The sequence below is a fragment of the Gekko japonicus genome, unplaced genomic scaffold, assembly GCF_001447785.1.
Source record: "Gekko japonicus isolate JY-2015 unplaced genomic scaffold, Gekko_japonicus_V1.1 scaffold253, whole genome shotgun sequence".
In the NCBI taxonomy this organism is placed as follows: domain Eukaryota; kingdom Metazoa; phylum Chordata; class Lepidosauria; order Squamata; family Gekkonidae; genus Gekko; species Gekko japonicus.
In genome coordinates this window covers 374,461-397,032 of record NW_015173681.1, presented here as the reverse complement: position 1 = coordinate 397,032, position 22,572 = coordinate 374,461, and the positions used below count along the sequence as shown (strand labels likewise).

Genomic DNA, 22,572 nt, shown 5'->3' with positions numbered 1-22,572 from the left:
AGGACACTGAGCCCTTTTGTTTCTCAGTGGCCTTCCCTTACTATACTGCCTGGGCCCACCACTATACTTTCCTCTCCCCACGAGCACCGGAATGTTTTGGCCAGGCATTGCCATCTCAGCAGGTCTCCGCAGGAGCTTCAGACCACTGATAATTAGCAGGTGCTGTAGGGGCGTTGGTTCCTCCTCACTTTCCTCACTTGCAGCGTCCGAGTCAGCATTTTGAAACTTCTTGCAGATATTTTTACACGCTTCCTCTGCTGCCTTCCGAATCGCGTTGATTAAGTGTTCTTTAAACTGTTCCAAAGATAAGTGGCCAAATTCTGTGTTTTTTAAGTCCACCAATACAATTTCATTTGCTGGAGTAGCTTCAGTCTCCCCTCTCGCCGCCATTTCCAAGCCTTTTACTCCACTCCTTTTCGCAGCCGCGTATACGTTCTCGGAATTCCGAGCAATATTGATGTTAAATCCAGGCCACCGATGTCAATTCTAGGCCTCTGAAGTGGAGATAGCCAGGAAAGAAGAGGGACGTCCGCCACCTCAACCAAACGCCCGGCGGAAGAGCTCCGTCTTCAGGCCCTGCGGGACTGCAGTAGATCCCGCAGGGCCCTGATCTTGTATGGGAGCTCATTCCACCAGGTAGGGGCCAGGGCCGAAAAAGCCCTGGCCCTGGTCGAGGCTAGTCGGACGTCCCTGGGGCTGGAGACTGCTAAAGATGTTGATTCATGGACCTCAGTGTTCTCCGGGGCTCATATGGGGAGAGGCGGTCTCGAAGGTATGCTTAGGCTCAGGCTACCCAGGTGTGAGTTTGGGAACAAATTAGAAAGCAAGCCAATTCACACAGCCACATGTCTTAAGAAATATGTATTCAGGCCACACATGGTGGCAACTATTTTTGGTCCGCAGATGTCAGAACCCACAACCAACGACGCAGTACACGGATTCAGGAATGGTTATACTTTTATTGCAGAGCTATAGATACAGTAACATAGGCACTGTTAAGAATGGCGGCGGCCCCATGGGCATAATAGGATATAGGGTATTCGTATGCACCCCTCCTACAGTCCTGGCCAATTAGGCGGGCTCCCGCGCGTGGGCTAAGGCTTACAAACCATTAAGTAGCTGAAACTGAGAACGAACATTCTTCCACGGCACCTAATGAAATCCCAGACACTACAACACCCTCCTGCACATCTGTATAGATAAGCGTTTTGGCGCATAGCAGAAAAAGCCCAGAAAGGAATGCAATAGCAATTAACCTGAAAGGAAAGCAATAGCAATTAACCAGACACAGACCAACCTTCCCAACTTTCATGGCAGCATAGCTGACAGCAGACCACACTTGGGTATCCTCTTCTGTGCAGAAATATGACTGTATACCTTCTGGAATCAACTTGAGGTAAACTGAGAAGCTTTTCTATGTCTTGGTCTTTGTTTATTCATTTACAGAATATATATCCCGCCCTTCTATTCTTCCAAGGACTGCCAAGGTGGCTAGCAATTCATAACATGAATAAAATTACATTTCAAAACCATTAAAGTCAATCCCCCTTCCATACATATGCCATTAAACAATTTTAAAAGGAGTTTAAAAAAAACAGGGGTGAAATACAGAACAGTTAAAATACATACAAAACACAACAGAACAAAACATGAAAACGTTGGTTAGGATGGAGGGGCCATTGAGGAGAGCCAGTTTGGTGTAGTGGTTAAGAGCGGGGACTCTAGTCTGGGAGAACCGGGTTTGATTCCCCACTCCTCCACATGCAGCTGCTGGTGTGTCCTTGGGTCAGTCATAAGTTCTCTCAGAGCTGTTCTCTCAAGGGCAGTCCTCAAAATAGCTCTCTCAGCCCCACCTACCCAACAGGGTGTCCGTTTCCTTCCTGGAAAGAATATTGTAAGCCGCTCTGAGACTCCTTTGGGTAGTGAAGGGTGGGGTATAAATCCAGTCTCTTCTCTTCTTCACCCACTGTCGGAAGACGGCAACAGAAGGGGACAGACCAGTATCCTTGGAAAGAGAGTTCCAGAGCTTTGGTGCTTAGGACCCAAGGGGGCTCTTTCCTGGGCTGCCACCCACCTAATCTCAGAAAGTGGGGTGCCTGAAGCAGGAGCCCCTGAAGATGACTGTGATGGTCAGGTGGGTTCATAAGGGATTAGGTTGTGCTTCAGGTATGTTGGGCCCAGACCATACAGGGCTTTGAAGGTCAAGACCACCTCCTCAAATTGTGCCCTGAAACAAATTGCAAGCCTGGAGTGATCCGGTCCCTACAACCTGCTCCTAGAACCATGCACTCAGTCTGATTTTGGGGGCAAAATCTCAGCAATATCATCTGAAATCAAATAACTTTCAATAATATCTGTTGTTTTGCTTCACAGAATGGCACAGGCATACGGCTTTGAAGAAAACTGCATCAAAATAATTATAAATAAGAAGCAACTTGAGCTAGGTAAGTATACAGTAGCCGATTGGTGGTGCAGCTGTAGATAGGATGGTGCTATCTTGCTTCTTGGAAATCCATCTTTAACTTTTTTGTTGCCGTATCCTTCACTTTCTCTGGCGTGTTAATCTAAACCCTTTCCAGGGAAGACGTTGGAAGAGCAAGGAGTAACGCACAACGTCAAGGTCATGGTGCTGGAGCTGAAGCTGAGCGAGGAGGAGACCAGGCGAAAAGTTCGGGAGGAGGAAATGCAGCACGAGGAAGAGACGGTGAAGAAAAAAGAAATGCACAGGAAGATGCAAAGAACCAAGAAGGGCCTAGAAATACTGGCAAAAAGAGGTTAGTTACGACTGTTACCAGAATGGATGGAAGTGCCGGTAAAATATTTCACTGATGTGAATTTGGGAGCCTTGCCTGGCTGCAGTATGACAATTAAAAACAGTTTGTGAATCTCCTGTTATTGTGTCTAGTGCAGATACAGCAGTCCAGCTATAACAATCTGTTGATTTGTTGTCGAAGGCTTTCACGACCGGAGTTCATCCGCTGTTGTAGATTTTTCGGGTTGTATGGCCGTGGTCTTGGCATTGTAGGACCTGACATTTCACCAGTAGCTGTGACTGGCAGTCACAGCTGCTGGTGAAATGTCAGGTCCTGCAGTGCCAAGACCACAGCCATGATACAACCTGGAAAATCTACAACAGTGAATCTGTTGATTCAACAAGTTTTGAGTGTTGGTGAACTTCTCTTCTCCTTTGGGCCTCTTGCATTATGTGAAGCTTTTCAGAGACCCAGAATACCTCTTTATGAAACTGCTCTCGCTGTCTTCCTCAAACAACTTGCTTTAGGGAGAGACCCACAGAGGTTAGAGTGTCATGCTGGGACTGGGGACACATGGGTTCAAACCCCTTCTTTGGTCTGTAGCTCATTGAGCAACATTAGTCAGTTGCTTGCTTTTGGCCGAACTTGACTTTAAGGCTTGTTGTGAGGATAAAATGGGGAGGGGCTTCCGTGTGTCACCACAAACCTCTGGAGGATGGGTGGGGCAAAAGGCAATGAATGTTAACACCTTTCTTTGAGTGTCTTAACAAACTTGTACACTTTGGTGGCCGAGATCAAATACGAGCATTAAACGGAAGGTGGCATGGGATATGTAATGATTCCTTGTTTTATATGTGTCTGTGTCTCTTTAAAAGTTTGGTTGCATGGCTGAGATATATTAGAGTGGTTGAAGAGACAAGAGTGGTGTGATTGGTGATTGACAGAGAGGGGGAGGGGTTTTGGAAGTGGTTCTGAGTGGATGAATATGTATGTCTGTCAAGAGTGACAGTTACAGGTTTGACAGTTGATGAAGACAGTTGATAAGTTAGTTCGTTCTGAGGTCTGGGAGAGAGACAGTCTTGTGTGTGATACAAGAGTTAAATTCTGTGTATGAAGAAAAGTTGAATGTATAAGGAAACAGTAAAGTAAAGTTTAAGGAAACAAAAGTTATATGAAAGTCTGAGTGACAGACTGGAGTGAAATAAGAAACGTATATGACCCTGAGTAATGAGTTACAAAGTTACTTGAAAGATCCCTGTCAGAAAGGGAGCAGATCTTGTGTGAGACACAACGCAATTGTTAAAATTATTCAATTTCCTGGTTACATTGTTCTACACTTTTATTTATGAGTTATTTTAATAAATCTTCTTTTATTTAAGTATACCAGCTTTGAAAGGAATACTTCCTCAGGACGACATTAGTTCCTAGAAAGCCTTAAACTCAACCTACCTACCCAGTAATAGAAAGTAAAAGCATAAAGGTTTGGAAATCCTTTTAAAATTTCCTGGTGGCAGCCGGATATACCCGGTAGAACAAAACATAAAGAACACTTTTAAAGGGAAACCAGACCTCCCCAGATAAGGGGTAGTCACGGGATACTTATAGCCTACAGGAGAGGAAGTTGGATTCACTGGTCTGAATTAAAGGCCCGAGTTCAGCTGCGTTCCTTGGGTCAGCTCGTTTGCCTCTCAGCATGCTGTTTGTAAAGTTAGAACCAAGTGCAGCAGCCTGTTCTGTTGAGCTGTTAGCTGTTGTCTGTTGTTCACAAAAGACTTGCAGCAGTTGTTGAAGAATAAATTGCTCACAAGAGAACCAGTATCATTTTGCAGTGAAAAGGAGGGAGGAGTTTTTGTGGTTCCTAAACTTTTTCCATCATGTGGAACTCAGTAGGCTTCCTTTCATTCTTCCCAAGTCCCCTAATAAGCTTTTGAGGAAAAACACGGGGGATTTGGGTAGTCAGGATTTTGAGGATCGTATAGTTGGTTGTGCTGCTCACTGTAATGAAATGTACACAGTTCGTTTGAATTGTAAGGAGCTAGACCTAGTGCCTTCAAGTGCCAACTTTCTGTAGTTGAAGATACTAAATAATCGTTTTCTTTCCCATCTTTTTGGCTTTCTGCAGACGACTCTTTGGATTCAGATACGCTGCCTTATCTAGATATAGCAAACCAGACTGGGAGAAAAATCAGTATTCCTCAACAAGCCAAAAAAGTGAGCATAGGTTGTTTTCTTTCTCTGAAGGACAAATGTGCCTTGTTTACGTGCGGTTTGGTTTAAGTTTTTTAACAACAGTAACCTCCTCCCCCTCCCCACTTCCTCCACAGGCTCTCTTGTTAGCCATGGGGTACCACGAGAAAGGCAGAGCTTTGTTGAAGATCAAAGAATATGCCATGGCCCTGCCGTTTCTATTGGATGCAGATAAACACTTCTGGTAATAACCTCTTTACCTCTTGTTCTTGATTTCTGAAGAGGCACTTAAGCTTTCAGGTACCACTGTAGAATATTCAAAGCATTTTTCATAAGGTTATTTTCGGTGATCCTTGCAATGAGCCTTGAAGGTAAGCTGGTATTATCCCCACATTGCAACAGAGGGGCGGGGAGGCCAACTAGTGAGTTCATCATCACAGCAAGGTCTGAGCCCGGAACATCTTGGTTCTGTAGCCGCTCATTTGTCAGCCGCGCTACACAAGCCGATCCGTTCTCTAAGGGGGAATGGTACCTATTTTTCTATGCTGGCTCGTCTTGCGCTCGTGATCAGCTCTGCCAATGACAGAATAACCGTGGAACACAGTATGCAAAATACTTGCTTGTTGCTTTCCAGCGAATGTGGTTCCGACCTCTTGACCACCGTTGATAATTACGCAGTGTTGCAGCTGGACATCGTCTGGTGCTACTTCCGCTTGGGACAGTTGGATTGCCTTGAAGATGCCGAGAAAAAGCTCCTGGCTGCCCACGATTGCTTCCGGAAGTGTTACGGGGAGAACCACGAAAGGCTGGTCACGATAAAAGTAAGAGAAGAAAGACATGCGTGCATCATTTGAAAATCATCCTCTGCCTGTTTAGATGAAGATGGGCAGCTGTGTTTGTCTGTAGCCATAGAAAAGAGCAAGAGTCCAGTAGCACCTTAAAGACTAACAAAATTGGTGGCAGGGGATGAGCTTTCATGAGTCACGGCTCACTTCAGATACAGCTAGAATGTGAGTCTATCTGTCATATATTGGAAAGTGGATTGATTTCAGATGTGGAATGACATTAGCAGGCAATTGACAATAGTGGATTGCGACTGATAAGGAAGCTCAAGACAGTGCATCCTTCTGGACTGAATCAAGACCTAGGTTTCCTGTTTTATTACCAATGCTGTTTTCTCCATGCCTATTACCACCTCTGCATATCACTCCTAATCCCATTGCACCTGCTATTGTCATTTGCCTGCTAATATTGTCATTTGCCTGTTCCCTCTAAGCTGAGTTAGTGTGAGCTAGCTCACAGTTTTTTAGCCCCCGGCTCACACATTTTTATCTTTGCTCAGGAAGGATGGCTTTGGAGCAAACTGATTGATGCAGCCGTCCAGTCGCTCGCTCACAACTTTAATGCCAGTTGCCCACAAAGTAGAATTTTTGCTCACAAGACTCCACCGCTTAGAGGGAGCATTGCAGCTAATGTCATTCAGCCCTGGCAGGTACTTGGATGGGAGACCTCCAAGGAATACCAGGGCTGGGATGCAAAAGCAGGCAATAGCAAGCCACCTCTCTTGAGTATTTAGATCCATGCTGTCTACATAATTACAATATCCAGTCTCCCTTTCCGGGGGAAGCAATGGCTGAACAACTTCAATACTCGTAGTTCCAACAGAGTATAAGAGGAGCCATGTTGGATCAGGCCAGTGGCCCATCCAGTCCAACACTCTTTGTGTCCAGCACAGTGGCCAAAACCCAGGTGCCCTCAGGAGGTCCACCAGCAGGGTCAGAATTCTAGAAGCCCTCCCATTGTTGCCCCCCAAGCACCAGGAATACGGAGCATCACTGCCCCATCTGGTTATAGGACAGAAACTGCCGTGGCCCTCCTGTTAGATGGTCGGACAACCAAGGAGATGTGTGGCCCTGTTGGTTCTCCTGGATTTCTCAGCAGCGTTTGACACCATCAGCCGTGGCCTTCTGGTCCACCTAGCGAATCTGAGCCTGGGATGCTCAGTAATGTGTGGAGTTAATTCCTAGGCAGGTAGCGGAAAGGACTGCTTGAGGGGACCTCTGCTTATTAGCACAGTTCATCTTCTCTCCTGATGCTGTTCAGACATCTGCAGGAGGCTGCTGTGTGAGATCATCCAGAGATTCAGAGCACTTTGTCCTCTGGATGCAGATGACATGCAGCTCTGTCCCTCTTTTCCGTCAAAATCCAGGGGGAGGCTGTGGGTGTGTTAAACTGATGCCGGGAAAGAGCGAAGGGCTGGATGAACGTCAATAAAATTGAAGCTTAACCTAGATAAGACAGAAGTGTTATGGGTGAGGACTGAGGCTCCTCTGGGAACAGCAATTCTCCCCTTTTTGGATGGTGTTCCCCTTCCCTGAAAGATTATGTGAGCAGGCTTGGGAGTATTTGTAGCCTCAGTGTGGATTTTGAATGGTCGTGTAATAAATGTTGCCCAGAACACTTTTTACCATCTGACTGATACAGCAACTGCAACCTTTTCCAGAGAAAGCTGAACTGGTCACAGTCACACCTGCCTTAATAACAGCCGTACTTGACTACTGTAGTGCACTCTGTGTGAGTAGCCTTGAAGACATCCAGGACCTTCAGGTAGATCAAATAGATGCAGCTGCTTAGGGTCCTTGCAGGCACCCACCAGAGTGACCCTGCAAAGGCAGCGTTATACCATCTGCACTGGCTTCCATTCTGTCTCTTGGCTCAATACAAGGTACTCCTTTTGGCCTTTAGAGCTCCGAATGGGTTAGACCCAGAGTATCTGAAGGACTGCCTCCACCCATATCAACCAGCCCGAGGCTTCGGGTCAGCCCTGGGGGTCCTTCTTAGGAACCAGCCCCAGCAGGAACTCAGCATGTGGGAGCTGGGGGGGGGGTTAGTTACTCTCCCAGTTGCGGCTTCTTGGCTTTGGGAGTCCCTCTTGCAGGAGATAAGCAAAGATGAAGTCCTTCCTTTTCCAACAGGGTCTTTGAAACAGAGCAGCAAGATGTGTGCTAGGGAGTGGTGGTGTTAGAAGTTTATTTTTTATTGGCTTCTGGTGCATTTTAATGATGCTTACTCTGTTTAACTGAAGCTTTGCTGTGCTTTATTAGCTTTTTAAAATTGATTTTATTGTCTTGTATAAAGTGCCGCAGGGACTTTTAGTTGAAAGGCGATATGTAAATGAACTAAACGGAACTAGCGATTTGTATTTTCGAAAGGGAAGGCACGCTGGCCTGTCTGTAGAGAAGTAAAACAGAAATCGAATGGTACCGTTAAGACTAACCAAGCTTATTTCTGCATAAAGGTTCATGAGTCAGACCTGACTGACCCCTCTCGTTACATTTTCCGTGTAACACCCACATCTGTTCCAGTCCCCTCCTGCAGGGACTCACAGCGGAGGGATCTACAGCAGGCCTCTCCGGGCCACAGCTCCTCTCCTTCCCTCAGCCTTTACTTCCTGTGATTTTGCTTATAAGTGTTTGGGTACAGTTTCCATTCCATGTGCATCAGAAGTGATGAGAAACTCAAGCTTATGCTAAAACAAACTCCGCTCATCTTAATGGTGCCACTTCATTTCTGTTTTAGTGCTCTGTGCAAGCACACCTTGTGTTCCGTCATGGCGGCTGGCCTCCACCTCTCTCTTTTAACCTCCTCCAGAGGATGACAGTAACCAGATAGAAGGCAAAAAAAGTGTCTCCGTCGTTGGCTCCGGACTGCAAGTGGCCCCATTTGAAATCTTTCTGTTTCTCTTTAGGGGAGTTTTGGGAGAGAGAAGGCGTTGTTTCTAAGGCTTTACCTGCTTCAAGGAATCAGCCATTATCATAACGGCAGAGAAGACGAGGCTGCTGAATATCTGCAGAAGGCAAGTGGTTTGTTGGTTTGTTTGCATTCCGCAAATCCCTCCCTAATGTTACAAGTCTGCTCTGCCCCGGATCGCCCAGGCGAGCCTGATCTCGTCAGCTGTCAGAAGCTAAGCCAGGTCAGTCCTCATGAATACTTGGAGGGGGAGACTGCCACCCAGAGGATGACAGTAACCAGATAGAAGGCCAAAAAGGTGTCTCCATCGTTGGCTCCAGACTGCAAGTGGCCCCGTTTGAAATCTTTCTGTTTCTCTTTAGGGTAGTTTTGGGAGAGAGAAGGCGTTGTTTCTAAGGCTTTACCTGCTTCAAGGAATAAGCCATTATCATAACGGCAGAGAAGACGAGGCTGCTGAATATCTGCAGAAGGCAAGTGGTTTGTTGGTTTGTTTGCATTCCGCACATCCCTCCCTAATGTTACAAGTCTGCTCTGCCCCGGATCGCCCAGGCGAGCCTGATCAGCTGTCAGAAGCTAAGCCGGGTCAGTCCTCATGAATACTTGGATGGGGAGACCGCCATGGAGGTCTCAGGGCAAACCGCCCCTGTTAATCTCTTGCCTTGGAAACCCTACGGGGGGTCGTCATAAGTCGGCTGTGATGTAATCAACACTTTCCACCACCAAGGTTATGAGTCTAGGAATACTTAACCTGGCAGGGGCAATTCATCAAACTCGGTGGCGAAGAAAACGGGCAAGGTTGCACATGTGTGTGTGTCTTCCCCACCCCCACCCCCCTACATAAAACTGGCTTCTTTACCATTCCCTCTTCCTTTAGTTGAAATTTGTTTCTGTGCAGGATAAAGTTGCAAGCTGTATGCCCATATTTGACTTTCCCCCCTGCTCTTTCTGACTTTTGCAGGCCCACAGTTTGTTTCAGGAGTTGGGCATAGATCCGGAGAAAGTCAACAGCCTGCTTCTCCTGGGATTCTCCGCCCAGGAAGCCCGCCTGGGTCTCCGTGCTTGTGATGGGAACGTGGACCGTGCGGCCAGTCTCATTTCCAACCAGAGAGAGGTATGGGGCCAGGCAGATCTTGTGTCATAGCGAGGCGGTCATCTCTAGCGTGTGTATATGTACATATGGATAAAAGCATGTGGTCACCAGCTCACGTTAGCATCATTTTAATGGCGATAGTTTCTAGGGTATCTGTTCCTATGTCACAAAAATAATAAAGCTAAATTCAAGAAAAAAAATCGTCTCACATTGCGTGAGTGGCTGGCCTCCCTACCTTCATATGGCTGAGCTGTACTCTTTTGGACCGATTAATAGCCATTTTTTGGACTGATAATAGCCATTTGGGTATTTACGGAGTGAGGGGAAAGGGGGGCTTGCCTTGACAAACGCTCTCAACAGAATATTCGCACCTGTGTTCAGCTCTGGAACGCGCATGAAGCTGCCTGATCAGACCATTGGTCTGTCAGGGTCAGTATTGTCTACTCTGACTAGCAGCATCTCTCCAGGGTCTTGGGCTGAGGTCCTTCACATCGCCCACGACCTAATCCTTTGGACTGGAGATGGCGAGGATTGAACCTGGGACCTTCTGCATGCCAAGCAGATGCTCTGAGGGGTGACATGATTGAGGTTTATAAGATTATAAGAACAGCCGAACCGAAGAGACATCAGCCTCCACCTGGGTGCCGGTAGGCAGCCCCACCCATAGAATCAATGTGGCCTTAGTTAGGGTTCAAATGTGACTAGCACCCCACATGTAAACTGCCCAGGGACCCCCACGGGGGTTAGGGCGGTATATCAAATCGAAGTAATAAATAAATAAATAAATAATGCATGGGAAAGAGCAGGTAGAGAAAGAGGTACTTTTCTCCCTTTCTCACAATACAAGAACTCGTGGGCACTCCATGAAATTGCTGAGCGGTCGGGTTAGAACGGATGAAAGGAAGTACTTCTTCACCCAAAGAGTGATTAACACTTGGAATTCACTGCCACAGGAAGTGGTGGCGGCTACAAGCATGGATGGCTTCAAAAGGGAATTAGATAAGCATATGGAGCAGAGGTCCATCAGTGGCTATTAGCCACAAGGTATAGATAGGAACTCTCAGTCTGGGGCAAGGGATGCTCTATATTCTTGGTGCTTGGGGGGAGGGCAGCAGTGGGAGGACTTCAAGTGTCCTGGCCCCACTGCTGGACCTCCTGGTGGCACCTGGTATTTCTGGCCACTGTGTGATACAGAGTGTTGGACTGGATGGGCCTTTGGCCTGATCCAACATTGGCGTCTCTGATGTTCTTATGTTTTCTGCCACGGAGCCACAGGCTCTCTCTTCCAGTTGCAGCCTTAACATCTGTTGCTTGCTTCAGAGCTGTCCACTGGAAGCTGAAGAGATTTCTCCAGTATAAGCTTATTTGGGGGCTGCCGTTGTAGTCAGCTGTTCTGGAAAGATGCAGGAAAGTGTTACATATTCACCTGACACAGTTGTGGAGCGTGGGGGGTTCTCGCTGCTTTGACAGAAGAAGGCCAGAGATCCGTCTTCCGTTGGGGTAGGCACCACTCTTATTTATTTCTTGCAGGAGAAGGAGCAAATACGGCGAGAAGAACGAGCGAAACGGCGAAAGCGACTGGAGGGCATCAACGCCTTGAAAAGTATGGGCTATTCAGAGCGAGCGGCCAGAGAAGCTCTTCACCAGGCGAAAGGCAACCTTGAGCTAGCAGTGAAGGTGAATGCCCTCTTCCCCACCGCGTGTCAAGGAAGGGCCGCGCTCTACATTCTCAGGCCCTCTGCCTGCCATCAGCACTGATACTGTTGCCTCTGTGAAATGTGTCAACTTGAAGCTGGTGAATCTGGTTTGCTGCTGTGCAGAACTGCGAGCGTTTTCCTCAGAATTGGCTGAAATGTCTAGAATTTGCATACTGAGGCTTTCCGTAGCTTTAAGTGGAATGGAAGGCTGATGGATTTTGGCTTCCGAGGGAGTTGGAAGAGGGAGCAAAGGGCTGCATTGGGACTAGAAATGTGAAGGCCTGGAAAAAACCCGGAAAAATTTGGGGGGGAAACGGTTTTTATCCGTTTTTTTCCTGAAACCTTTTTGTTTTTTTCCGAAAAATTGGATAAATTGAAAAAAGAAAAGAAAAAAAATTGATTATGGAACGTTTTATTTTAACATGATGAATAAAATATTTTAAGACAAGGTGTTCAAATATTTTCCAAATCATTTCTAAAATATATATATATGGTATCAGATTGATCTAATTTCTGTGCACTGAGGACAAGCCAGTCCTAGGTTACAAACTGAACTCTCCAATGCAAGAACAAGATGCATTTCTTCCTTTAGGAGGTGCTATTGTCAGAAGAAAATAAAAAGGTTTCAGTTTTGTTTTTGCATGTGGGTGGGTATTCTGTTTGTAATAATTGTTTGGATACACTATATTTTTAATATGCTAGTTGTGCTCATTTCATGCCAAGTAAAAATGTCCATAGTCATATTTTATGTTCCTAAAGTAACAGAATGACTTTCAATCTAGAAAAGACAAAAGAAATGCTAATGTAGCATTTCTTTCAATCTTTCCGAAAATTTTACATCTCTAATTGGAACTGTGGCTGTTTTCTGCAGAATGGAAGAGCAGGTGTTAGAAGTGAGACGCTGGGGAGCGTACCGCGTGATGTGGCTTTGTGTCTCTTCTTGAGTACTTGTTCTGCGAGGGTGGCTGTGCCAGTCAGCCTGGGGGTGGGGAGATTCTTGTCTCAAAAAACCTTTACATTCAGGTGAAGGGGGAGGTTCAGGAGCCCTTTGTGACGCGTCTGCGTTCCGAGAAGGCCAGGGGGTGTGCCACCTTGCAAATGTGGGACAGCCCGTGTTTCTGGTGGCTCTGTTTGAGCAGTCACTTGGAAAAGCAAAAGGCAGTGTCCTCGGGTACAGGCCTTACTGCGAGAGGCTCTGGTCGTTCAGGGGAACGCTAGTGATGGTTTAGTCTAACCTGTGGGCCGGACAAAATGGAAAGAGAGAACGGTGCAACAGGACCTAACAACTGAAGTTCGGGACAGACAAAAGGACATACTAGTTTACAGAGAGATTAAAATGTGGAATTTGCTGCCAGAGGATGTAGCGGTGGCCACAGGAATAAACAGCTTGAAGAGGGGATTAGATAGATTCATGGAGTGTAAGTCTATCAGCGGATACTAGCCATGGTGGCTGAGGGGAACCTCCACCTTCAGAGGCACTAAGCCTCTGACTCCCAGAGCCAGGAGGCAACGCAGGGGGAAGGCCTCGGCCTCTCTGTGCTATTGTTGGCCCTACAGAGGACCTGGTTGGCTGTTTTAGATGAGCCGCTGGGCTAGATGGACTATTGGTCTGATCCAGCAGGGCTGTTCTTAGGTTCTTAAGTGTGGAGCAGCTGCTTTGGCTGGGGCTTGAGTGCAGGTGTTGGGGAAGACCATTCTCTGCCTAGGAGCCTCGCGCACCACTGCCTGTCAGACTCTCGGCTCAAACGATGCTTACGGGACGGGGATCGGCTCGTGTGTGCAGAGAGATGATGAGCGAGGTGCCCCTTTTGGTCTCAGCCACTTAGGTTGTCCGATGTGGCGTGGGTGTGGCACCCAGTGGTGGCCCTCGGTCCAGATTTGTCATGCAGGATGTTTGTGCTGCCTTTGATTAAGCTTCTTCCAACGAGATGAGTTTGATGTTCCTGATTTTGGACTCTCCTTTCTCTTCTGATTATGCTCCCCCCTCCCCCCAGTCTATTGTACTTGTTGCATTGTTTGCTGGGTAAATTTTTTTTATTAATGCCTTTTAGGTTGTTGCAGGCTCCTTGGAGCAGCACTGGAAAAGCAAGGTCTAAATATTAGTGTGTATCTAAGGAACTCTTTCTGCGTGAGGTCAGGGGACAGACGTTGCCTTGACTCCCTTTCCGTGCCCACAACTGTTTCTCTCTGCTCCAGGTCATGCTCGATAACCCCCAGCTGCTCCTCCCGGAGGACGACAGCCCACTGCTGGGGAACCCCTTCCAAGTTCCTCAGGAAAGCATCAACCAAGTAAGTGCTTTCTGTATGTTTGGAACATAACGCATCTTTTTGAAAGAGAAAATAATGATTTCACAGACAGTGGCTGAGGCCAGGTTTGAACGTGAGGCAAAAGCCCTCCCCCGTGGGACTGCACGCTTGCATGGCATCTTGTTGAAACTTGGCTGAGCCCAGTGCGAGTTCCCGTAGGTGAGCACTTTTTGAGTCCCGTTGGAATCCACCCTCCATTTTCTTCTCTCGTTCATTTTGAGCCAGCTCGGGGGACATTCTCGCTTCAGAGCTTGTGTTACTCGTCGCTTCTGCAGAGCCCATTGGCAGCCAGATGTGAACCCACTGGAGTGTGTGCGCGTGCATGCGCACAGTAAGACCGAGGATCATGTTAGTCAGTGACCCGTTCTGATAAGAATGTTTTTGCGTGTGTACGACCACAAGAATCTCTCCCCAAGCCACCCAGAGCGCTGATTGGAACTGGGGTCTAAGTCGGATGGGACCTACAAACATGTGCTGTCGAACATGGACTCTTTGCTGTGCATAGCAATCCCAGCACATCTCGTTTTTACAGACCTTTTGTTCTGTAATGGGGCGATGCAGTGGGTTATGTCCCTGCTTTTGTGACGGGCAGGAGGCTGTCCTGTCCCCGAGAGGTGAAACGGCCACTCTTCCCTGAGCCTGTGGGAGTGTGGCCCCAGCATCCCGCCTCCTTCCAGAGGGGAACTGAGGGGCCACCAGAGGGAGGGTGCAGAATGAAAAGGCGAGCGGTCCCAGCGAGGGAGCTGGCAGTTCCGTGTGCAGTTCTGCCTGGTCGTGTGGCAGAGTGGCTTGACTCTCCCCCAGGACAGCACAGAGTTGATTGGCGACTTGGTAACTACAGGCGTTAAAGAGGCTTTGCCACATAACCAGTAAATCTTTGTTTTATTAAACCTCCCGCTTCAGTGACCTCTGTACTCTTCAGACTCAGCACAGAACAGCAGTGGCCTGGAATCTTTACAGTTGTTCCCCTAAGACCATCTTATTACTTAGGGGGAAGGCTTATATCCCAAACCAGGCAGGTCCCCCGGGTTCATCAGAGAGGTCGCGTGGATCCCCTCTGTTTCCAGAACAGGCCTGTCCCAGCTTCATCTGTGGCAACCGGAGGCAGAGGCTTTTACGTGTACCTTGCATCCCACGGAAGACGTTATATTTAAGGATTTATAAACTGGCTCACAGCCAGGACTCTAAACTGTGGATCGGAGCAGGATCTCAAGTCCCTTTGCCTATTTGTGACGGTGCATGTTTTCTCGGTGCCAGCCAAGCGCAATGGTCAGTTGCTGGGCTTCGATATGGGAAAGTCCACCCCTTCGTGTTCTCATCCTGAGGCCTGTCTCTCTGTCTGTCTCTCTGCACAGCCTGGGCGGTAAAATGCAGCTGGGGAGAATGGAGAGCGATAGTCACGCGTTATCATTTTCCTTCTCTCCTTGTCACCTAGCTGGTCTATATGGGATTTGACGCCAAGGCGGCCGAGCAGGCCTTGCAGGTGTTCAAAGGCAACATCCAGCTGGCTGTCCAGACGCTGGCTCACTACGGAGGCTCCCTCCCTGAGGACCTGCAGGCCCCTTCCGAGAGCACCTCCCCTTCCGGTGAATCCAGTTCTTCCCAGGAATCCTCCACGGGTTCTGCAGGTGAGGGGGGCTGCGTTCGGAAACAGGCGGGGAGGGAGCACGAGCAGAAGCAGGGCAGGCGGGCCGGGGAAGCGCCACAAGACCCCCATTATTCACAGCAGGTTCATAGAAGCAGGCCTCGTCCCTCAGCAACTGGCTTGTCTGACCGAGCCGTTACAGAGAGAACATCCATTGTGAAGTCGGACCCTCGGCTGTAGAGCCAAGCCGTTTGGCTCACAGGCATCGGGGGGTACCATGCCCCTGTGACTCTGCCCCTTGCCCAGTTTCTCCGAGTGCCCGCTCCTCTGGGTTTGCTGCGCATCTCTACAGTAGCCCTTGGCCTGCTTAGCGCTCTAGAACGGTCATGCAGTGTCTTCAGTGCACTTTGTGCTGGACTTCCTGTTGGAACTCTCTGAATTAGCCTGCTTGCACATGGGCACTTTCGATGCACATTCATGATGGTTTGAAAGCAACTGGATTGTCTTAGGTGAAACAGGGAAATCCACTTGCAGACTATCGTGAGAGCGTGTTATAGAAGGTACGTGAAAGTAGCCTAAGCTTATGATACTTAGTGATGGAGGATTCCGCTGCAAGGATCTGGTGGCAAATGCACCTGGCTGCAAAGGAAAATACTTCTTTACACAAAAAGTGATTAAACTGTGGAATTTGCAGCCAGAGGATATAGTGATGGCCACAAGCATTGTTGTTCAGTCGCACAGTCGAGTCCGACTCTTTGCGACCCCATGGACCAGATCACGCCAGGCCTTCCTGTCTTCCGCCGTCCTCTGAAGTTTGCTCAACTTCATGTTCGTTGCATCTATGACACTGTCTAACCATTTCATCCTTTGCCGTCCCCATCTTCTTTGGCCTTCAATCTTTCCCAGCATCAGGGTCTTCTCCAGTGAGTGCTCCCTTCTCATTGGGTGGCCAAAGTATTTGAGCTTCAGTTTCATTATCTGGCCTTCCAGGGAACAGTCAGGGTTGATTTCTTTTAGGATTGACTGATTTGATCTTCTTGCAGTCCAAGGGACTCTCAAGAGTCTTCTCTAGTACCATAGTTCAAAAGAATCTGTTCTTCGGCACTTGGCCTTCCTTATAGTCCAACTCTCACAGCCATACATATGACTACTAGGAATACCATTGCTTTGACCATGCGGACTTTTGTTGGCAGGGTGATCCCTCATGGATCACTGCCTTGTCGTGGCGAGGGGGCTTCCGTGGTTCGATGAGGCTGTGGGCTATGCCGTGGAGGGCCACCCAAGACGGACAGGCCACAGCAGAGAACTCAGACCAAGTGTGATCCACTGGAGAAGGAAATGGCAACCCACTGCAGTATTTTTGCCAAGAAAACCCCATGGACAGTATCAAAAGGCCACAAGCATAGATAGCTTTAAAATTTATGTAGGACAGGTCTCTCAGTGGCTACGAGTCCTGGTGCTAAATGGAACCTCCACATGCAGAAGCAGTGAGCCTCTGCATAGCAGTGCCAGGGGGCAACATCAGGGGAAGGCCTCGGCCCCTATGACCTTTTGTGGGACCTCCAGCGGAACTGGTTGGCCACTGCAAGAAACAGGATGCTGGACTGGATGGACCACTGGCCTGATCCAGCAGGTCACTTCATGTGTTCTTATCAGGGGAAGGCTTCGGCCTCTCTGCCCTGTTGTTGGCCCTTCAGAGGAACTGGTTGGCCGCTGCGTGAGACAGGATGCTGGACTAGATGGGCCACTGGTCTGATCCAGCAGGGCTGTTCTGATGTTCTTACCAGGGGAAGGCCTTGGCCTCCATGCCCTATTGCTGGCCCTCCAGAAGAACTGGTTGGCCACTGTGTGAGACAAGATGCTGGACTAGATGGACCACTGGTCTGATCCAGCAGGGTTCTTCTGATGTTCTTACCAGGGGAAGGCCTTGGCCTCCATGCCCTGTTGTTGGCCCTCCAGAGGATCTGGTTGGTCACTGTGTGAAACAGGATGCTGGACTAGGTGGACCACTGGTCTGATCCAGCAGGGCTCTTCTGATGTTTTTAAAGGCCTATTGCAACAAAGCTACTTGCATAGCGTAGGGCTTGAACTCTTGAGGCTGGGGGGGGGGGGAGATATGCTTAACAGCGTCTGGAGCATTTCTTTCTTGTAGGGACTTCTGGGGCTTCAGCTGATGAAGACATGGAGTCAAGTCAAGTCATGGAAGACATGGAAGCGGATGCTCTCAACGAAGTCTTAAAGGACATTCCAGAACACGAAGAAGATTATTTGGATCTAACTCTGGAGGAGGAAGAAACTGTCATCAGCGAGTACCTCTCTTACATACAGCACTTGCCAACTGAGCCCAAGTAGCCAAAGCTCTTAGACTCCAGTTGTCGGTTACATCGAACTCCGTATTTGGGGCTCCAGCCCACAGAAAATGAGATGCGTTCAAGTCTCACCGAAATCCATGGGGCACCTCGGTCATTCCTACCCTGAGAAGTCTCGTGGATTTCAGAGAGACTTTGGCACCGCTCATTTTGTCTGGGCTGGTGCCTTGGGTTGTAGATACAACCCTCAGCCACGCTTTTGCCAAATGCCTTAAGTTCAAGACGTTGCATAAATGCTGGTGTATGTAAAACCTGTACTATTTGATTGCCACGTAGAACAACACTGGAGAGCAAAACCAGTTATAGAAGAAGAAATACTTACAGAAGAAATATTTTATAGAGAGATTCACTATATATGTATATATATTGGTGTAAAATCGAATCTATTTAATTGGTAGAGCAAATAAAACCCTTTACATCTGCTTTTGGTTTGGTTTGGGTTTTTTAATCTTAATGGTTGCATAGAACTCTGCTGGGGCTGGTGTCACTATTTTCTGGTTATAGAACTACAGACACAAGTGTGAAGGTCTGCTGGCTTGTGAAACTTGCCTTCCTCTCCAGAGAGACAGTTTGGTGTAGTGGTTAAGTGCACGGACTCTAATCTGGGAGAACCAGGTTTGATTCCCCACTCCTCCACTTGCAGCTGCTGGATGACCTTTGGGCAAGCCATAGTTCTGGCACAGCTGTTCTTGAAAAAGCAGTTAATCCAAACAACAAGGGGAAAAGACTAGAGTCACAGGCAGTGTTCCCTCTAAGCTGAGTTAGTGTGAGCTAGCTCACAATTTCTTAGCCTCCGGCTCACACATTTTTGCCCTCAGGAAGGAGGGCTTTAGAGCAAACTGATTTATGCAGCAGCCAAATCGCTCGCTCACAACTGTAATGCCAGCAGTCCTCAAAGTAGAATTTTTGCTCACAAGACTCCACAGCTTAGAGGGAACGCTGGTCACAGGAGTCCCAAATATACAAATTCCACTAGTATATTTGCGGTTCTTGAAAAAGAGCAGTTTCTGTCAGAGCTCTCTCAGCCCCACCTACCTCACAGGGTGTCTGTTGTGGGGAGGGGAGGGGAAGGAAAAGGAGTTTGTAAGCTGCTCTGAGACACCTTTGGGTAGTGAAGGGCAGGGTATAAATCCAATCTCCTCTTCTTCCCCTTCTCCCTCTTCTCCTTCTCCCTCTCCCTCTTCTCCTTCTCCCCCTTCTCCTCCTCCTCCTCCTCCTTCTCCTTCTTCTGTATCCTAACGCCAAGCCAGCTGTAAATCTATTGTGTGCAGATCTGGAAATACCTCCTTTCCCTGATCTTGGTATTGCGCAGCACAGTAAAGCATAAACCCTTTCATTTGTCATGTTTTGTTGCAGTCTCTCTGCAGAGCGGGTGGCCTCTCTGCTTGGAAATGGTAGGCTTGGAGGCTGCTTTAAGGAGAGGTCGACGAAGGTGGCAGAGCTCAGATCTGGGACTCCATCTCTCCAGCCTTGCTCCCGTGTTCCGTGATGGTCTCACCTGCGCAGCTGAGCTGGAAACGCCCAGGTGTTTCTGGTAGGGGAGCACTTCTGCTTCTTTGGAACTCCTTCCTTTCTTTCAACTGATGCCTTAAGGGGAAAGCAGCGACTCAAGTGCAGTTGTGTTGTGTACAGTTTGAACGACATAAGAACATCAGAGAAGCCAGTGCTGGATCAGGCCAATGGCCCATCCAGTCCAACACTCTGTGTCACACAGTGGCCAAAAATACCAGGTGCCATCAGGAGGTCCAGCAGTGGAGCCAGTGTTGTGTTGGCTCGGGGGAGATTTGGGTAAGTCGCCCGGCCTTTTGTGATCGCTTCCCCTCTGTCTAAAGCTTGGGAATTCAGAAGACAGAGCCCCTTAAAAGGAGAGACAAGCAGAAACGCTGTTGTAGGATCTCTGTACGCAGTCAGCTGGCTGAGCACTGGAAAGCCTCTTGTTCGTCTGTGGTAAAACGTTTTAAAATAGTCCCTGAAGCGAAGTATTATCACTGTACGAGTTTCAGAGGGTGGCCGTGTCGGTCTGCAGTGGAACAGATCTGAGTCCGGTGGCACCGTAGAGACCGGCAAGAGTTCCTCTCGAAAGCTTCTGCCCTGAAACTCTCGTTGGTCTCTAAGGTTCTGCTGGACTCGAATCTGTCCCACTGCACCAGTTGCAGCTTCCCTTGCTGAATTCAAAACGGACGGGGGTGGGATTAGGAGCTCCGGGTTGCAGCAAACAGTCCACTTAGGCCAGGCTAGAGACCGTTCAGAGGGTCAGGCTCTGCCACAGCCAGCCACTGGGGGAGGAGGGGCTGCGTGTCAGGCTTCAGACAGTCACGTTAGCTGATTAGCTACTCTTGCTTAAAGGTAAAGGTTCCCTTGCTTGAAAGCCAGTCGAGTCCGACTCTAGGATTGCGGTGCTCATCTCCGTTTCCAAGCCGAAGAGCCTGCGCTGTCCGAAAACATTTCCGTGGTCATGTGGCCGGCATGACTAAACACCAAGGCACACGGAACGCTGTTCCCTTCCCACCGAAGTGGTACCTATTTATCAACTTGCAATTTCTTGCTTTCGAACTGCTAGGTTGGCAGGAGTCTTGCTTAGACTTGCACTAATGGGTTTAAATTAAGGCCGGGAAGGAGAAACTGAGGAGAAACTTGTTGAAAGTCAGGGTTGTGCAAGAGTGGGGTCAGCTGCCCAGGGGGAGGTAGAGCTCCCCCTCCCTGGCCGTCTTGAAGCAGCGGCTGGACAAACCCTTGTCAGGGATGCTCTCGGCTGATCCTGCACTGAGCAGGGGGCTGGACTAGATGGCCTGTGGGGGCCCTTCCCACTCTGCGATTCTAGGATTCTCGCCTTGGGGAAGCAGCTTCTGCTAAATAGGCTTCCTGAGTCTGAAGGCAGCACACTTCCGGTCAGAGTCCAGCAGCCCAGGGGGTGGCTGTTTCGCGCCAGCCCCTGTGGACCGTTTCAAAGGGACCGAGTGGCAGCCCAGCCGGTGCAGGTGGGGGAAGCTGGGGGGGGGGCCGGCGTGCTCGCTCTGGCGTCGGTTCGGCTTAAGCCACGCAGGAGGCCGATGGTGCCGGGCGGGATTGGCATTTGCCCCGCCCGTGGTTTTGACCGGGAATTACGGAGTGTATTGTTGCGCATGCATCTTGGCTCTTAGGGATGCTTTAGCAAGCATGCGCTTGACGTTAAAACTGGATGTGGGTGTCTGTGCACTAAAAGCACAGTGGAATCACGGTGGTATGAGGGTCAAGGGCGTGTGCCAAGGTGCCACATCCAATCAGGCTCCATGTGGTGCCTCCCATCCCTTCACGTCTGGGGAGAAAACCTTCCACGGTCCCAGGCAAGTGGCTCTGCTTAGCATGCAGGAGGTCCCAGGTTCAATCCCCGGCCATCTCCACTTAAAAAGGACCAGGCAGGAGGCAATGGGAAAGCCCTCTGCCTGAGACCCTGGAGCACCACCACCAGTCTTGAGCAATGCTCAAAGCTGTGGAGTCCTGTGAGCCAAAATCCTAGTTTGTGAGCTACTGGCATTAAAGTAATGAGCAAGTGATTTGGCTACTGCATAAATTAGTTTTCTCTGGAGCCCTCCTTCCTGAGCTAAGACAAAAACATGTGAGCCAGAGGCTGAAAAACTGAGCTAGCTCACACTAACTCAGCTTAGAGGGAACACTGGTCTTGAGTAGACAGTCCTGACTTTGATGGACCGAGGGTCTGTTTTAGTATAAGGCCGCTCCAGGTAGGACCGTATCACGCCTGGGGATTGTATCTTGTTTGCAGGCAGTAACGGTCAGGGGAGTTACTGCTAAAGCTCTGCAGCCCATTCTCATCTGGTCTGTTTGACACACACAGCAGCAATTCCAGCAGGAATTCCAGAGTAGGCCTGAAAATGAAAAACTTGCTGTTGGAGACTTTCAGTTGAAGTGTCGTTTCCCTGTATGTCATCCTCCTCACACAGTGGACTCCCCGCCATGGGGAACCCGTCTCTCCTGCCAATTGAAAAATGAAGAAATTAAATTTGTCCAGGGAAAATGCCTTGGGAAAACAACCCATTTATTCCGACAGTAACTCGTTTCAGGCCTTCTATGGGCTTGGCACCAAAACACCAGTTCCCAGGGATACTGGTCTGAAAACCTACCCCGTAAATAAATCCGGAGCAGACAGTCTGTGGCAGGGAAAAACAGGAGCCTCGTGGCTCCCTGAAAAGGTTTTTATTCTGTTATACTCCATAGCGATATCACCAAACTCAAGAATAAATTTGTGGGTTGGCTGTTCTTTAAATGTCTAGCCAGTAGAGGGCGTGCCAGGCACAGGTCCATACCTTCTGCTAATTTGAGAACTTGGCGAATTCTCTAGTAGTTTCTTGGAAGACCCTGCTGAATGTAGCTGAAACAGCTGCCATGAAAACTGCTTAGTCAGTGGCAGACAACCTGATTACAGGGCATCTGTCTCCATGACTGCTTACCCACGAAAACCACCGGCTAGGTTTTTGTCTGTCATCCGTGCTGGCTCTCAGACCAGGGCTGAGTGCAGGGAGAATTTCTTCTGCTTCTAAAGACAGCAGGGAACAGTGCCTTTGACTGGCATGTCACATCCAGTTAACAATTGAAAATAGCCATCTCTGTGATAACCAAAAGCCCCCTGAGACTGGGGAGAGGTTAATACCCCTGAGATACTTTCAGAGAGCCAGTTTGGTGTAGTGGATAAGAGCGCAGTGTAGTGGTTCATATAGCCAGTTTCGTGTAGTGGTTAAGAGTAGTGGACTCTAATCTGGGAGAATCGGGTTTGATTCCCCACTCCCCCACATGCTGCTGCTGGTGTGACTTTGGGTCAGTCACAAGTTCTCTCAGAGCT

At 48.7% G+C, this 22,572-nt stretch overlaps 1 protein-coding gene across 2 annotated transcripts in view; it reads left to right on the top strand.

The window, feature by feature from the left end:
• Positions 1-18,155, top strand: part of NUB1 (negative regulator of ubiquitin-like proteins 1) — a 28,945-nt gene extending 10,790 nt beyond the window's left edge. For both annotated transcript variants that reach the window (XM_015423050.1, XM_015423051.1), the window contains 11 exons: positions 2,374-2,444; positions 2,580-2,774; positions 4,876-4,964; positions 5,078-5,184; positions 5,575-5,761; positions 9,053-9,160; positions 9,649-9,801; positions 11,311-11,457; positions 13,674-13,766; positions 15,220-15,412; positions 17,522-18,155. In XM_015423050.1, the coding sequence (XP_015278536.1) occupies positions 2,374-2,444; positions 2,580-2,774; positions 4,876-4,964; positions 5,078-5,184; positions 5,575-5,761; positions 9,053-9,160; positions 9,649-9,801; positions 11,311-11,457; positions 13,674-13,766; positions 15,220-15,412; positions 17,522-17,721 (1,543 nt within the window). In that variant the 3' untranslated portion in view covers positions 17,722-18,155. The remainder of the gene's footprint in view (positions 1-2,373; positions 2,445-2,579; positions 2,775-4,875; positions 4,965-5,077; positions 5,185-5,574; positions 5,762-9,052; positions 9,161-9,648; positions 9,802-11,310; positions 11,458-13,673; positions 13,767-15,219; positions 15,413-17,521) is intronic.
• Positions 18,156-22,572: the final 4,417 nt, after the last annotated feature.